This window comes from Indicator indicator, chromosome 1 (genome assembly GCF_027791375.1).
Source record: "Indicator indicator isolate 239-I01 chromosome 1, UM_Iind_1.1, whole genome shotgun sequence".
In the NCBI taxonomy this organism is placed as follows: Eukaryota; Metazoa; Chordata; class Aves; order Piciformes; family Indicatoridae; genus Indicator; species Indicator indicator.
Window position 1 is genome coordinate 61,748,621 of NC_072010.1, and position 18,551 is coordinate 61,767,171.

At 38.5% G+C, this 18,551-nt stretch overlaps 1 protein-coding gene across 3 annotated transcripts in view; it reads right to left on the reverse strand.

Annotated features, from left to right (window-relative positions):
- Window positions 1–1,359: 1,359 nt before the first annotated feature.
- Window positions 1,360–18,551, reverse strand: part of EFNB2 (ephrin B2) — a 42,326-nt gene continuing 25,134 nt past the window's right edge. The window contains exons 3-5 of one of the 3 annotated variants that reach the window (XM_054383461.1): window positions 4,193–4,285; window positions 3,325–3,438; window positions 1,360–1,834 (exon numbers count right to left, since the gene is read on the reverse strand). In XM_054383461.1, coding sequence (XP_054239436.1) covers window positions 1,452–1,834; window positions 3,325–3,438; window positions 4,193–4,285 — 590 coding nt within the window. In that variant the 3' untranslated portion in view covers window positions 1,360–1,451. The remainder of the gene's footprint in view (window positions 1,835–3,324; window positions 3,439–4,192; window positions 4,286–18,551) is intronic. The other 2 variants (XM_054383470.1, XM_054383478.1) reach the window with 2 other exon arrangements.

Below are 18,551 nucleotides of genomic sequence, written 5' to 3' on the forward strand. Positions count from 1 at the left end.
GCCACATGTGCCTTAACTTTGCAACAGAGCACCAATGAACGGCTGTGTCAGTCACAGTACCTACACTCACTGTGAAGGGACAGCACTACAATGAACCAAAGTGTCAAAAGACTCGGTCAGACAGAAATCCTGTCTTAACTTTTAGAGATGAGAAAGGTTTGGTTTCTTTTTTCACAACTTTACCAGTGACAGAACCAGCAACAGCTCATTTGACCCAACGGCTTATAATCATCTTGGTCAGATTTGGCTCTCTGATGTTTTACTAAATGCTCTCCCTGTTTTAGTATAATGTGATAGTATAGCAGCTGAGCCTGCTTAAAAGTCATCCAAAGCAGACTACATTTCCACTACAGCTTCAAAGCTGTGTATTTTATTGCCAGTACCACAACAGCCCTGCCCTAATATATCCTCAGCGGCCTGCTATTGTCTTGTCCTCTCTAAGCTTGTTCACTTACTAACAATAACCCTTTGTTCTACTGTATTGAAGGTACTATTGTTTTCTGCACACTGGTATTTGATTACCACAAATTCCTTCAAATGCAGCCCTAATCCACTGCGTATGCTATTGTCTCCTACTTGCCTCTTAAAACTTAGCATACCAAAGTGCTGTCCTACCTAAATGGTTTTGTTTTCTTTTATTTTTCCTTCCAGCTTCTATTTTTGAGGCATCAGTATTCAACTGCAACTGCAGTGAGCCCTTCCTTCCACCACCCAGTCCTGCTCTTGACTTTGTTGACGGCCTAACTTTTTGGCTGGAAGGCTCCTTACTATCAAACACGATTTCTATAAATGCATTAGCCCATTCGAGTGAGGCTGTGTAGCAGATGGATGTAGCACGGATTTCCAAACATTAATGTTTCACTAGTGATTCAGGAGGTGGAGTGAAAGGAAATCTTATGTGAAGGATGGCAGAGCCCTGGATAACAGAAACAAATGGAACAGTGACGGACTAAAAGCAAGAGAACTTTAACCAGTCTTACTTAGACACTAAGGTCTGTGTGACAAATCCAGTATGCACTGAGAGACACACACAAAAGTCAGAAGATTGCATTTCAAGCTTGGTATATCCTAGAGCACCTTCTCAGGATGCCTAGAGCTATTAACATCCACAGATCACTCCATCTTCCCTTGGCTTTTGTACATGCCTGAACGCCCGCAGCACATGGCTTTGAGGATGATGAATGTAACAAGAATACAGCAATCAGAATGGGCATCTTCTACGTAAAAGTCTTCCAGCTTTTAGTGAATACTTATTCACCAAGATAGGAATTCTATAGACTAGGTAAGCTGTCCAGCTCTCGTCGGCTCCTGGATAAAGAGCTGTCACCTTCTCCCCCTGTGCTTGAGTCAATGCTAGCACACAAGGCATCATCACAAACCCCAACAGAAAGCATTTGACCAGTGAGTTTCCTCTATGAATCAAATGTACCACAGAGTTGGTTCTGTGTTTCTCAGACCTTGTAATAAATGTTTGCTGGACTCTGAGGAGGCATCTCTTGAACTATGTACACTGGATGTCCATAGTCGCCGCTGACCTTTTCATAGTGAGGGCAAAAGACACTGTCTGCAGTCCTTAGAGGAATGATAATGTCACTGGGCTCAGAACCATTGTTGTTGCCACTGCGTTTTGGGGTGGCTAATGTACTAAGTGAGAGAGTTGTTGTGTGTTGCGGGGAATGCTTCCTGTGTCTTCTCCGGTACTTCAACAAAAGAACCACCAAAGTGATGATGATGACGATGAAAATGATGCACCCTGATGCAATCCCTGCAAATAAGGCCACCTCTGAACCCAGTATACTGGAATGCCCAGCCTTACTGCCATCTGTGCTAGATCCTGGAAAGAACGGAAATACAACAGACAAAAGTTATTGCCATCCTGTGACCTGTTTATGCTGCTTAAAAATGTGTAGAGTAAGCAAGAGTGGAAGAATTAACTGACAGCTAAACTTTGACAAACCAATTACCCTGTTAGATAGCTAAGTGCAAACAGCTGAAGTCAGCAATCAATATTAAACAAGACTTTGTGTCTGTTGGTCTCACTTTTGTGCTGCTCCCAAACCACCCTGTTTCATACATCATCATCCATCACCAGTAAGGACTGGCATTGACAAGGCAGCCTTTGATGCACACCACATCTTTTAAAAGATGTTGACCTGTCCCAGGCAGCAGAAGGGGTGGGATAGGACTGTGAGGGGAAAAAACACAGGGAAATAACTATTCTCAGGGCAACTGGTCTCACATTGTTCTCCTATTTTATCTTTTGTGCATTGATTTAAGTTAAACCGCCCTTAGTGCCTCTTTACGTGAACTCCTCTTGCTTGCACATGAAACAAAGGAGCTTGAGGCAGCAGGGAAGACAAATATCAGCTTGTATTTATTTACATTAACTTAGAAGAAAACAACGCCACATATTTGGTAGTCAGGAAAAGCTCACATGCTGAACAGCCTGTTGAGTATTTGGTGCCATCACACTGTCACATTATTTGTCACAAAGATTAAGGGAATGCTCACCTGGCACTTTCTCACTTGAAAATTTGAATGGACTTCCCTCACTCAGTGCTCACTCTCAGGTGGAAAAAATGGGAACTGCTAGAACTGCTGTAGGATATGGCTGAAACCTGCTCAATGACTGCCATATCAAAGGTTCATTAGGCCAGTAACTAATGACAGAGCTAGCAATGAAAACTTGCAGCCATTTTCAAGAACCCCATGATCATCTGTAAATCACTTTTGTTTGGTAGCGTTCCCAATTCACTGAATTGTTCTTTTGGAGACCTTAGATCTTCAGAGTTAGCTTTTTTCCTGTTCACCTCATATCTGAAACGCATCCTGAAGATATTTGTTTGGAACCAGTTTAGTGAAAGATCATCCACTTATGTGTAGACTCTATAAAGGGTCAGTTGAAAGACCAGGACATTAACTATATATGCTTTGGAAATAAACTTTATAAATGGCTACTTGATAATGTATTATACAGGAAGAGAAAGACAAAAAGACTCTTTCCTCTGCCAAAGTACTACATGTAAGGCACCATCTAAATGTAAGCACCATCGTAAAGCTGCTTAGAAAATGTCGTATCCAAAAACTTTCCTGTAAATGAGTGATACTCTCACAAGATGTAATGAACTTCTACTGCAGAATGATAGAGGGAAGAGAGAAGCTTCCACACACCATCCACCAGAGCATCATAACTGGCTTTTGCTCCATCTCAGTACGAAAATACTTTTTTACCTGCCACTTTAACGGTGAAACAAAATGAGTTTGGGGAAAAAGGATGAAACTCCACCAGAGCCCCATCCCGGGTGGGAGCTCCACCACACCTACCTGAGTGGTCCTTCACAAAGGGGCTGGTGGTGGAACTCTTCCCATTGGTACCTGCTTCTTGCTCAGGGCGCTTGGTGGGATCCGTGTGCCGGGGTAGCCCTGCCGAGTTGGGATCTAGGGGAGAAAAAGACAATCCATGCAGCTTCAGCGCTTGGTGGTACAGAGCCTTATAGATGGCTCTACATACCGTGTGAGACACGAATGGTTTTGAGCAGAATAGTTATGGAAAGGACTGGGAGATACACGAATGTAATTTTCTTTTTAAAGCAAAATGGTCATATTAGTTATTTCAGAGGTTTAAATTGTGAGGCCACTTGCAGAAACTATACAGACTCCTGTAATTGGCAAGAAAAGCTTTGCAGATGACATTTCAGGTTAACTGAGGAAGCTGATTGACTACTTAACCAACTTCTACTTAGAAGAATAATTCTTTCTTCCTGCACAATAGCTTATCTATATGTGAAAAGAGACAATGAACAAAACCCCCTCTGTAATCAGAATTCATAACAAGCAAACTATAGTAATATTAGCTGCCCTCTTTTCATGTATTTTAAATAATTTTGAGCATTAGAGTTGTGGCTTTTGTTTTTCAAATAAAAATAAAAATGACTGAAATATACTACTCCCAGGTGACCTTTCCTTCTAGGGACTTCTCCAATGAATAGACCTTATTACACTAACCCTCCTTCTGTAGAAATCTGTCAGTAGCTGAAGAAGAGAAAATAGGCTTTGCTTTCAGACTATAAGGGAGGAAGGACCACACTAGACTCGGCTGGCTCTCAGCTCTACACCACTAAAAGAAGCCTGAAGACTAAAAAGACATTGAGACTGATCAAAGTAATTTCATGAAACAACAGATAGTCTTTACCTTGTCCAACTTTCATGAGGATCTTCATGGTTTTTGTCTGGCACACCCCTCCCTCCTGGTTATCCAGGCCCTCCAAAGACCCATTTGATGTTGCTGATTAAAAAAATAAAAATAAATAAATAAACAAACAAAAAAATCAGGAAATCAACAAGCAAAGTGATGTGAACATTAATGTCTGAAAGCAGAAATCTTTTAATCTACCAAGGACAGGTTCTTGTTGCTCAGGCTGACCTATGAAACATTGTGAAATGCTGAAAGCCAAATGAATGGTAAGCCATACAACATATACAAATGGAAGAATGTGTTATCAACGTTTCAGATTTACACAGCCACCTTTTTTTTCTAGGCACAATTGACTGACTGACTGACTTGAAAAAGAACACAGAACCTTGCTAAAAGGTGATGTAGTCAGCTGAAAAGGAAGTCCTGGCAGGCTCAGAGAAGCAAAGCACTGAAAATTCACCATTTTTTTTTTTTCCCCAACAATATCTTTCTAATCACCACCTTACACCTGCTTCCTCTATTACAAATCTCCTGCTGGAAGAAGTGAACGCATACAAAAGACCCAGGTGAAAGCTGAGATTCTGCACTGATTGGAAAACCATTTAATATTTTAAAGTACAATCTCACTTTTCTCAGCATTGAGGAGCCTCTGTGGGGGTGGGGGGCAAAGGGGGAAACGCTCCATTCTCATGGAAGTCTTTTAGCTCATACAAACAAATGGGTGCTTTCCCCTGCATTCATATTGTTCTCCCTTATCTAGGTGCTGGCTGGAACCAGGCAACCCTGCCACAAGCTGACACTTGCAATGCGATTTGTGAGCAAAGTACAGCTCCCTTGGAGAATACAAAACGTTGAGTCATGGTCTGAGGGTGCACCCCCTCAGGCGCCAAGCCAGCTGTTGATTGCAAAAAAAAAAAAAAAAACAAACCAGCTGCTGGAAAACTATTTGGCAGCTACCTGGCCCTGGGCATGACCACTACTCTGCACTGTGCCAAGCACTGGCTATGTCTGTACGTGCACTGGTGTCTCAGCCACTGTGGCAAAGCAGGGATATCTACTGATGGTGGACTCTGACTTTGCTAATTAGGGAATGGACCAGGGTTTTTCCCACCCCAGTTGTCCTGGGGAAGTGAATTTCACCACCGTTTCTCGAAGCTGTTTATCCAAGGCCCGAAACACAGGTATGAGCAGGTGCCAGCACATATGCTGGCACTGGCCACCAGCTGGAGAAAACAAGCAGAAAATGGGAGATAAGGGAGCTCACTGTGGCTGTGGTGAACTGCTTAAGCAGCACTTTCCTGCCTCTGCCCTTCTCCTTTCAGCTCAGGATCTAATTCAGCCAGGGCTTCACACTGTTTGGACCTTTGTTTTTAATTCTCGTTCCTTCGCTTTTACCTTCCTTGGGGATTTTCTTTCAAATGCAGCCTATGTATATTTCCTTTTTCTTTCACAATGTCGTCCTAGCCCCATGGTAGTATTTTTCTTGCTCTAATCTTCTCTCTAGCTGTAAAGATATAAACCCCATACTGCTGAACTCTGCTTCCTAGCCTTTGATCTGCTTCTTGTTTTTGTTCCACTTCTGCCTCTTTTGTGACTAACTCGAATTACAGCTGCCATACAAACTTCCCGAATTGTGCTTTCTTTTCCTAAAATTCCCTTCTCCTTATAGGTGGTCCCTCCTAGCTCCTCCTCTTGTTCCTTCCCTCCTAAAAACATGACAATGCCCATATGCACAACTACTTTGTGGGGTTTTTTTCCGAATTTGCAAAAAAAAAAAAGAAAGAAAGAAAGATTTTTTTTTTAAATATAAAAGAGTACAATGAGTAATTCAAGGAAAAAGATGATCTGAAATGTGCCAATGCATTGCCAGGCTCAGAAAACAATGGAGACATATAGTTTTGCTTTCTTCTACTTTTTCCAGAGGGAAAAAAAATCAATACTACAAACCAGTTCTGGATATAAATCAAATGTGTCTTTGCTGAAAGTGGGTTTTATGACCTATTTGCCAATGTACCAGCACACGGACAAGGGGAAAAAAGCAGTAAATAGGAATACCAAAGCTCAGCATCAACTCAAAGTACAACTAATACATAATGATTTTGGCTTGCATTTTTTATCATTTGTTTTTTAATCGAGGTGATAGGGGTCTCACATCTCCTTAAACACCTTCTATGTGATCTTAATTGAAGGGGTTATGCTGCTTCTGCACATCAATGCCTTTTTATTCTTTAAAGGCCTATCCATTTAACCCACAGACCAGCAGACCTCAATAAGATGCAGATGATGCAGTCTGATCTCAGTACAGAACAAGAAAGTAAGATGGAAAAAAGAATGCAAAATTACTTCAAATAGTCTGCAAATGGGAAGGTCCAGATGTACAATGAGTCTGGTTGTGTGCCTATGCGAGCGCAATCTGCCTTGCTTGCTTGCTAAAAGAATGTGTTCATAGCTTTGATGTTAGATGAAGGAATTTGCAGAATTGTTCACTTTTTTCCACAGCTCTTCAACAAGGGGTTTTCTAAAAGCCTATGTTATAGCTCAGGGTAGAGACTGCTACATCCTGAGAACCAGGGAATTTTCAAAGAGGAGCATTTCAGTGACAAAGCAAAGTTTCCATCTCAGCCTCTCCCTGTAATTAAACTGACAATTACCCAAGGCCACTAGAGGAAATTATTTTTCAAAATTCATTAAGACTATTGAAATATAACCTCAGAGATCCCTAGTGTACCAGGCAGAAAGTGGGTAGCTTTAAATACATTGTTTCAAGCTTTGAAAAGCTGCAAGGAGGAAAAGAAGTAACCTCGGACATCAGAGAAAACAGAATTTCATACTGCTAATGTCCCTTGACAGTTTAGACTGCAGAAGTCAAACCAGGGAGGAAGTACAAAGTATTCCTCAAACACTTGCTGCGTTTCTATATTGATCTCTAAACAAAAATTATACTTGCTAGCATGTAAGATCCTCCACCACACTCACTTCTACAGGAAAGGGATCCTGTATCTGGAGCTCTACTCATAGTGAAAGGATATTTTTTTAAAAAATGTACGTCTGTGACAAAGAGTTCGAAGACTAAACACAGAAATGTATCACAGATTCCTTGCATGTAAAATGGAAATGTTACTCTCTGGTGTGTTTAGATGATCAAATTAATCCAGTTTATTTTTACACACACACACACACATATATATATATAAAAGAATAGGCTTGGTTTTTTTTATATTTAGGTGTAATATGGATATGTTTTATAGGCATTTGCTCACAGATTACCATACATGGCCCTGCACTAAAGATGACTAGATAATATTAACATTACTAAACATAACTAATATACAGTGACTATAAGATGTTCTCAGGATCCCACATTTCACTTTATATTAATGCAGCAACAAAGAGGAAAATAGAAGTAAGTATGGTGTTCCTAAATGGGTAACAAAATACGTTTAAATCTTTTGATTTAAATCTTCCTCTGATTTTCTCAGGCCTGTCCTGTTCCACTGGTGTCAATTGCCAAATTAGTAACTGCAGTCAAAAGCACTCTAAACTATCTAGTCAACAGTTTAGTCATGCCTACAGATAAACAGATATAACTGTTCTAAAATATCTATTAATTTTAAGACTTTCTAACAAAATCATTGTAATTTATAGATAACGTTTACAGCAGTCAGTCAAAAATTATGTTTGATCTCCATGAACACAGACACTGTGTTAGCATTTTCTGAATGCAGTAGCAGCTGCCACATTGTAAGGAATGGGAGTTTGGAGTTTTCAACTTCCAGAAAAACATTACTTGCTATGAAATTACAGTTAAGAGCCTGCTGATACATACTTCCTTTGGAGAAGCTAGTATACATTTTCAGTTTCTTAAAACACTGCCTTAACATCTATTCTCCCTTATACAAGAAGAAATTATTCAGACCAAAGAATCATTCCAGCTCTGCCTTGCCTTCTTCGAAGTATATATATATATATAATTAAAACAAAACAAACAAAAAAAGGGCAAAACCCAACAAACAAACACACACACACACACAAACCCCTACAACTCATGTAAATCAATCTGTGATGTTTTGCATTTATTTGCTTTTAAAACTTCACAACTGTTGTTTATTGTATGAAATCCATTAGTCATAAATGCAGAAGCAGGGAATCAGTGAGCAAAAGACAGTCAGCTGACAAGAATAGTTCCTGGCTATGATTCTTATACAGTCCCCATGGAGAGGAAGTAATATTACATGTTAATATGTCTTCATTTGATTGTTATTACTCTGCCTCCCAGGAGGCTAAGCCACTGCATGGATCTTGGCTGTTTTCAGCCTACCAGGTTGGTAACATTGCTCTAATCAGATGGAGAATTAAGCGGCTGGATTTGTGCCTGTATATAGCTTTTCATTCACAAAGAGATTAGAAATGAAGGCACAGTCACAAAAATTCAACTTCTTTCACTCCTAAAAAAACCACATTACAAAATGAAAAAATGCCATCACAATTACTTAAAACACCAACAGATGAAAATCTCAGCCTCTTAATTCTGTCACAACTATTACCCACACTTTTATCTTTTAGAATTACGAAAAACATTACCTACTCGCAAATTCCGTATCGTATCCTTTGAACCACAACTTTATAACACATTTATTTCTAGAGCTTGAATATGAAATGGAGTACATAGCTGAAGACAGAAATTATGATCATCATGCTTAATTTTCCTGTGAAAACTAAATGGACCTTAAACCACAAACTACAGGAAAATATGTCAACTAGTGGGCAGGGACAAAATTGGGTTTGTCCCTCTTTAGCGTGCTGTCATTTGGCAGCGTAATAAAGGACATATCACTGACGAAGCAAGCAAGAATTTATTGGTGTTGGTGTGGATCTGTTAATAGAAAAATGAGAATCACACAAGTTTTGAAGTAGATTGTTGCTTTCCAATAGTAGTGATTCTCAACATTATTTTTTCCTTAAATACTGCTTGAATTTAGTGTCAGAAAAGAGGTTTCTCAGAATCAGAGCTAAACAAAATCAAATAACCCTACTCATCTCCACTTTTCCCTAGCTGTGCTTAGAACAAAAAAGCCTAAACACCAGTAAAAATCCACAAAAGCTTTAGATCCAACAGCAGGAAGAAGTTATTCTTAAAGCAAAGCTGCACATGATCTCATATGCACTCGCAAGATTACTAAGTGCATGTAAAGCTTGTGAGGGCTTTTAAATTTTATTAAGTAATAGAACACTATTTTGGACAGGCATTGTGCGTTTGTGCTCTGCTTTCATCTAATTTTGGTTCTTTTAATGACTCTCCTAGTAATGCACCAAAGAAATAATTCTTTCTCATAAATTATCTAAATTTACGGGGCACGTTTAAGAACACCAGAAATCACACACTGTGAAACCACAAATCACAGATCACAACATGGAGGTTGTTTCTAGACCAGCCAGGGATGAAGAACAAAGCAGTTGAGGTAACAGAAAGAGTGTTTTAATTAAATTAAATTAAATTTATTTTTGCCCCCCTTTTGCCCCCAACTTACTAGCAATGCCAGAACTGCATGGAGATCTGAAACAACTAAAAAGCATTGTTCAGGCCACTCACCAAAGAACAGGTAGTTTGGCAAACACTATGTTCTGTGAGCTGCAGTTTGGAAAGAAGATAAATATCCTCCTAGCAACTAATGGTTTACCCTTGCTTGTAGTGACAAAAAATAAGACTGACACTGAAACCTTTGCTTTAAAAAAAAATGCAATTGTCTACTAATATTTAACTATCAGTAGTCCCAAGCCTGGACAAGTGCTAAAACTTAAATGCATGATGAATAGTTGTATGGAGTACTGTCAGTGTGCTATGTTCAAATCTACAATAAAATCACATCCTAATTTTTCTACTGATCATATAAAGACAAAGAAAGGATCCTTAATAAAAGCGGAGAAAACCCTTCTGCATTTGTGCAATTAATACAATTTAGGAAACTGAGACACTCATAAAAAGTGTATAAACACAGTTTACCAATAATTCTGTGTTTTTCTAATATGTCTGGGGTTTTATTTGCTCTACTTGCAAAGTCAAGATGACAGCAAAATCTTGAGGACTTCCTCAACCTAAAGGCCGTTCATAAACTCTCATTCCCTCAACCTTATTCCACATATTTCTTTAAATTAAGATAGATCTTTAACATTAAACTAAAGCTTATGGAGTGTTTATGAATAACTCTTGAAGCCAGGCTTTTTTTTCCTCTATCCACACATGAGGCAGAACTTGCACATGAAGGGCAAGAATTCTTCCTTCTCATTCTTGCTCTTTCTTAAATTAAGTCAAACGCTTTATGTCTTCAGGATTTGTATCTACACAGGTTTCACAAATATATATTCACAAGTATATTCTGGACAGCAAGTAAGCAACAACCACCTCCCCAGTCAAGCTAATACCAGAAGAAAATGAAGTAAAATAAAAATTAGGCTTTTTCTTGCCTGGAAGAAGGCAGAGGCTCTGAAGCGAGACTCTCTGATTCACTTTTCTAACCACTGCTCTAAAATGTGTTTCGTCCAAATGAGAATGTCAATAGTTGTAGTATTTATGATGTGGGACTCCTGATATAGGGGAGTCTTTATATAATACCCCATAGAAGTCTCTACTTGTATTCATATGCTAAGAGAGGGACAGATTTTATTGTTTCATAATGTAATGTGGAGGACAGAAGCAGGACACAGCCAACGAGTTCTGTAATGTAATATACCTTGGTATATGTCAACTTTTTAATTTCAGATACAGATCTGGAAATCTGCAGACTTTCCTTTCTGCCTCTCATGTCATTCAACTGAAAAGTACTGTCCAAGTATTAAGAATAAAATAGGGAGAGAGTTCTTGTATATAACATCTTTCCTACACTCAGAATGATTCTATTAATTCCAGGGAGACATGTCATCATATAACAAGAATATAGGAGGTAAAAAAAAAAAACACCAAACCCTTTATGCCAACAAAGTCTTTCCATAAAGGGAAAAAGAAACAGTGAGTAAGATGAAATTGGAAAGTATGTGAGTTTCAACGGGTTTCTGCTGCCTATCATTATAAAAACAGCATCATTTAATCTCTGGGTTAAGGAATGTCACAGATGAAGTATACTTAACAGTAAACTATTTGCTGAATTATTGTCCATTAGAAAAAGTCACAGCATCCACCCACCCATACCAAAATCCTACTTGCTTCACTGCTGTCAAGTGTGCCTTTTCAAAATTCTCTTGGAATGATTTAGAGGTTCTATTAAAAAAAAAAAAAAGGCATCTTAATACTGTTTCACTATGAATGACAATTTAAGTCTTTCATTACAGTAATGCATTTGTTAAAGTTCTGTATTTCAAATACTCCCAACAAATGTCAGATAATGATTTACTGTACACATGGTTACTTCTAGTTTACATAAACAAATTATATATTTGTGAGTGCTGAAGTATCTGTGGCAGATGCAAGCCCACTAATTGTGATGTATTCGGTATATATATCAAAAAGGATGTTAAGCATGTTACAGACTACTAGCAAGCTACCTCCACCAACCACAAACAGGTATTTCATCCAAATCTATCCGTCCTCCCAGCAAAAAGCGGATGTGGAGAAATATCTCTCCACTACCACAACAAGCTTTGCTTACGAGTGCAGCTAAACAGAATTAATAGAACCAGTTAGCATTAAAGTTACACTGATTGTTGCTAATGACAAGCAGGCTTGCTGAAAACAAAAGCAGAAGCTTTAACATTAAATGAGGACCTATTTTCTACATTGTACAAACACAACACCACTCTTCAAGGATGTTCATCTGCCCTGAAAATCCCTCTGGTTTCTGTCTGTAGCACTTGGATAAGAAAGGGTTATAGTGAAATTTCATATTAAATAAATAACAAACCTCTTGCTCATTCTACTGTCACTAATTGCATGCAATGATATTAATGACCCAGTAATTGCTATACGAGTAGCACTGAAGTGGAAAACATCATTTGGAGGCAGAGTTCATCTCTAGGTGGTAGGACTTCACCAGTGACTGAGTTAATGTCTAGTGACAGTTCAGAATATAACACTATAGATGAGAAAATGTGCCAGTCTCATGGTTATAACAGTTCAGATGGACATGATGTTATTTGTTTTGACCACCCAGAGTCCAGGAGTAACCCTAATAAAGTGCCACAGTCAGAGTTTGCCCTACAGATGAACTTCATTCCTTTCAGGGGAGATGCTCTGTACTATAACAATCTAGAGCAATTTTCCACATGTTTGCTTCAATAAAAAAATACCTTAATCTCCTGCTTTTGCATCAAGCACAACAAAAGTGTGCTTCACTGCAAAACACAAAAATCTGTTTACATCATATAACTATCCTTCAGCAACACAGAGTTTGGCACCTCAGTATTGAGATCAATGATGATACCATTGGGTGACTGTACACTTGGCAAAGATGATCAGAAGTTAAGCACTGTTTTGATTGCAGTGCGCTGATGTTTGTATTTAGAACTTGAAAATACCCATTGAGTAAAACTTAATGAAGGAATATTGCTAAAATAAAGCAATTGCTGAATTTCCAAGGTGCTACAGGATTTCTAGTTCAAATACAGGCCAGAAGAAATTAAGGAGCTTAGCTTCTTTAGAAAATATCACACAGGCACATCTTGTTCATTTTACGAATCTCTGATGTGGTGGGTATGTTAATCCTCCAAGTTTCTGGGATTTCGAAATGTCATAACTAGACAGGAGAACCAATACTTCTAGGAAGTATGTTCACACAGTTACTAATACTTCACTGGTGTTTTAATAGTATAACATTATTAAGTTTCTTTTTCCCCTTTTGCAACACAAATCATTTAATTAATGTCTTGATTCTGCTACCACATCTGCTGTGGCAGCCTCTGGACAGCAACTGGAATTGAGTTTCAGTACATACTGGGGCCAAACACCTGGAAAGTGGCTTTGCAGAAAAGGTACTGGGAAGTCCTGGTGGACACCAAGTTGATCATAAGCCAGCAGCCTCCTGGGCTGCATTTGGCAGAACACTGAAAGCAGGCAGAGGGAGGTGATTCTTGTCATCTAGTCTGCACTGATGCTCACAGACATGATAAATGAACTGGAGCATCTGTATAGGAGGCAAGGCTGAGGACTTGGACACAGGACTGTTCAGTCTCAAGAGAAATGCTCAAAGGGATCTTATCTGCCTGTATAAAACACCTGGTGAGGGCAGTAAAGGAAGGCGCCAAGTGACAGGTCAAGAAGCAACAAGTACAAACTGAAATACATGCAATGCTTTTTAAACATGAGAAAATCTTTTGAATGTGAGGGTGAGACAGCACTGGAGCAGGTTGTCCAGGCAGGCTGTGGAGTCCCTATTGCTGGAGATACCCAAAACTCAGTGGAACACAAGCATGAGCAACTAGCTGCAGCTGAACCTGCTTAATCAAGGGAGTAGATGATTTCCAGAGGTGTCGTTCAAACTCAACCACTCTGTGAGTCTGCAATCAACTGCACTGTTGTGGTCTAAATGCATTTATGTGATGATGTGAAATACTTTAAAAATAAATCCTTCTTGGTTTCCCTGGCAGGATTAGAATTCAGACTTCTGTTTCTCTCACAGCAGCCCAGTGAGCACATGGGGACTAGTCTGCTGCTGCAGTTTAGCTATTTTTGCTGTCTTCATCCACTGAACAGAAAACTGATAAATCATGCTAACAAAGACCCGAACAGGCTTTTTAAAACTGCCCTTATCGGCTTAATATGGACTCTTCTCCAAGAGCTGCTAAAACTACCTTAAGTCTAATCCTGCTTTTACTCACAGAAATATTTCAATTATTTTCTTGGCACTGAAAAAAAAAAGCAACTGGAAGACTGCCCATTAGGGCTTAGTTTTATAGTCAGATTTATCAGAAATAAATCCTGAAATTCTTTCTCCTAAGTTTCCAGGATTCACTAAAGTCACGAAATAAAGTCTAAGCAGACATTTAACCCTGCTTTTCAACAGTTTCAACACTGGTTTTAGCTAATGCTAAAAATATACTTTTGTCAGGCAAAATTACATTTCCCTCCAGTCCAGCTGTGTAAATACTTTAATGAAGCAAGCAATTTCAAATATTTAAAATCAATTTCATTAAAGTGTTTACAAACCCTTATGCAGCTCCTGGTCTTTTACTTTAGGACTTAAAATACTGTAATACATAACAGATACAGTATAAGCAACTGTATAAAATAAAGACTGATCACTCCACTTGATGAGATAAATGCTCATCACCAAACTTAGGTACAAAATGAAAGTCAAATATGTCTCAGCATGCTATGTGCTTCCAATCTTCAGTTTAGACAGGTACTTTCATCATAGCATGGCATATGTCCCCAATACACCCCCCCTTTATTTAAACAATTACTCATTCCCTGCATATAAAGCATAAAATACACACTCAACCCAACTTTATTCTGTGTGTAGTCCTGTTAAAGACTATGTAACATGTAAATATAAGATATGTAAATCTAAGAACATATACAACTTGTACAAGATCAGGGTTTAATCCGGTTTTTGCAAAGCATTCAAGTATCCCTTATTGTTAATATGTATACTATATATATAAAGACTTCTAAGGAAGAATATTGTATCTTTCTTTGTAAATATACTGTCTTTCCAATATTTATAAATTGTTCAAGAGGAACTAATACAATCAGAAAAATAAATAGTGGCTAAAAATAATCAACAGCGTCCTATGAAATGTTACAACTTGTTAAATTCCTATTTCCTGAATAACTCTTTCTTCATTTTCACCTGATTTCATATCTATCTGGATTACTAGGGGAGGGCAAATGTATTTTTTCACAAGACGCCATCAATTAACAGAGTATTCCTATCTCTCATTTCCCTCCCTTAGGAATACAGAAATAATAACAGATTTCCTGCTGAACTATCTCTGTCTACTTTAAAGGAGATAAACGGTCAGTACTGCCTAGGTAATGGCATCTAATATGAACAAAGTCCATCAATCTGAAATAGCCTTATTCTCTAACAAGACTTTGTGGTCTGGGACAAAACCCCAAAGGACCATCACTCCATTAATCCTGTAGGTATTACGACTATTAGAAATCTGAAGCTGCAAAGTGATTTTTTCCTCAAATAATATTATTATTTATATGTGCTGTACTTCTATTTAATTCAACAAGAGCTAAGTGGTATTGCTGATATATCCCTTAAAAGACTCTGAGCGAAGTCAAAGACTGACCTCTGGATATCATTTTACACTAAGAACAAATGATTTTCTGAGGATGAAGGAGGAGAAAGAAAAGGGAAAAAAAATGATCTTTGTATAACTGGAATCAGGGTGGCTATTATCACACAGGCTTTCATCAACACCATCACCACAAAAAATAAGTAGCAATTAATTTCTGGACCACAGAATTATTACCAAAAAGCATGAACAGTATCTTTGTTGTTGCAAGAAAAATGGAACTGAAATTCTAATACAGATTTTCCCCATTTTGGCTAGTTCGGAACCTCCAGTCAAAGGAAAACATACTGTTTCCTTTCAGGTAGCTCTCACTAGGTGTTTGGGAGATTGCAGAGGGCTGTAGACTGAAACCTGCCTCAGAGAAGTGTCAGAATACCCAGCCAGCCAGATTAGCCAGGATTTAAACTCTTTGGTCAGAATACTCAAATAGTGTTTTAATGTAAATCTATTTGGCCACATAGAGAGATTTATTCTTGCCAGCTGAGACATATTTCAGGACAATCTATATTGTCCTTTAATGTGTTCTTCTTCAATTATTGCCCTTTAATTGTAACAGAATGACAAAGTGAGACCATAAAAAGCTTTGTGATTTTTTCAAAACCAGCTAATACTGCAGTTTCAGAATGATCGTTTTGATTTTAAAAGCCACAGTAGTATTAAAGCAATTATACAAAATATAGTGCTATTAGCCAGTACAAATATTTAAATCAGTCATATATATATAAATATATCTATACATATATATACACACACATATAGATATATAGATATGAAATATGGGTTTTAATTTAAGCCACAGACCAATAATGTAAGTGGGTCACTTGAAAAAAAGTTGACAACAAACATTTAAGAAAAGCTGCCTATTCTATTCTGCCAGTGTCAAAGCCAATGGAGTATCATTCGCTTGGCAACCTTCGCTAACGAGGTCGCAGGCAGAGCAAGCATTTGAAGGACCTTTCTTAGGACCATTGCATTGCCCCTTCCCCAAGTCTCAAGCCACTCTTTTACGAATTTTGAACAAATAAAGACTTCATTGCAGGTAGATTGTTTTTTAATGCTGATGATGCCAGCCCATAATTTACATTTCCTTTATGCAAAAGAAGGGGTGAAGTAAGCAGAGTATGTGCTTGTTTGGCCAAACCAGCTCAGGAGCATAACAGTGGCTGAAAGGCAAGAAGCACTGTACTGCTCCCTCACAAGCCTCTGGCATAGCTTCCCCAGGGCATTCCCTCAGTGAAAACACAGGCGACCACAGTGCTCTCTGTGCCCTCTGACTAAAGGCCAGATTTGTTGGCATGGGTTCATGACAACTCCTGTTCACCAAAAGTAAACATACTATATATGCTTGCACTATGCTAACCTGTCTCCCTCCATATCAGAAATGCCACATCAGAGAGAGGTACTGAAGCAGTTATACCAAAACCCAAGTACCTGCAGATCGATCTCCTATTACTGAGAAGATGCTCATTGCTCGTTCTGAGCAATCCACAACAGCAAAAAAATATACATTGTTCCCTAACCATACAAAGATATTAAAAAGCTTTTTAATGCAAACATCAGAGTGCAAATCTGCACAATCTTCTTCCGCTTAACTTCACCCTTCAGACAGAAATCTACGTTGTTGGGCATGATGCATCTTCCTTCATGTATCTAATTAAGGATTTCCTTAGAGACATGATACGTTAGCTAAATGGACACATATTTTAGGATAATCTAACATTAATGCTTCTGAGATCTCAAGTATGTTTGACCTTCCCCAGTTCTGCTGAAATCAGGTAACTATAGGAAAATTAATTTATTAAGTTCCCAGGAACTAAAAATTGATGATACCAAAAAAGAGAAAAGCAAGGACACTGCTACATCATTTACTCACTTTAACAATACCATTCAGTATCATGTTTCCAAGTGCTGCTGTTTACACAATTATTCTTTGGATATTGAGGAGTATTTTGTCATGAAATTGATTAAGCTATTTTTTGATTAAAGTATCATGTGAAAACAGGTATCAGAAACTCATCTACATTTTTACTTTTATTAAAAATTGGGAACTGTGGAATAGGAAAAGTTGCATCTTTTATATGCTAAGGGAAGTACTGAGTAGGAAAGATGTCCTTCTGCTATACCTATCATGAATACCCCTAGAAATTATGTCCTGAAGAATTCCTGTATAATCACATTTTCCTAATGGTACACAGGCTTCAGGAAGGTGCAGGAAGATGCTTCATCCTGTGTTATAACTCTTCATCACAAAATGACTAACCCCCTAAAACTGAATAGAGATTTTACTGTTTAATACAGCTCCCCAAAACACATATCATTACCTTAGAAAACAAGCTGTTTTCAAATAATGACAAGATGATAAAGGTACACGATGATGCACAAAACACACAAAGGGCTGGAAACAGCCTGCCGCTATAAACAGCATGAGATGAGGTTGGAGATGCAGCCATAACAAAGCATTGCAAAGATGCTGGGCTCAGTAAAGTTTTGTGTGTGGTTTGTTTCGTGCTCCTTAGTCAAGGGAAAAGATCCTCAAATAGAATCATAGAGCAGAATCATAGAATCATGAAGCTTGGAAAAGACCTCCAAAAGCATTGAGTCCAACTAACACTGTCAAGTCCACCACTTAACCATGACACTAAGCATCACGTCTACACATTTTTTTAACATTTCGAGGGACAGTGATTCCACTACTTACATGGACAGCCTGTTCCAATGCTTGACCACTCTTTCAATGAGAAAATTTTTCCTAATATCCAGTCTAAACCTGCCCAGGTACAACTTGAGGCCATTTCCTGTCATCTAAATGCTTGTAACTTGGGAGAAGAGACTGATCCCCACATTGATACAACTACCTTTCACATAGTTGTCTAGAGACATTGAGGCACTGTTGAGCTTCTGCTTCTCCAGACTAAAGAGGGAAGGGGCAGGGGGAAGGATCAGTTGGAGGGAGACTCACTGCATTCACCTTTTTGGGCCCAAAACCACCTGTTACATAACAAATGTGGGAATAGGGATGTACACAAATGATTTATAGCCTGATTTTCACCCATTTGCTGTTTCAGGTCATGAGCTTTTGAACACAAACTACTGAAATCTCAACACCATTATCTCCTAGCTG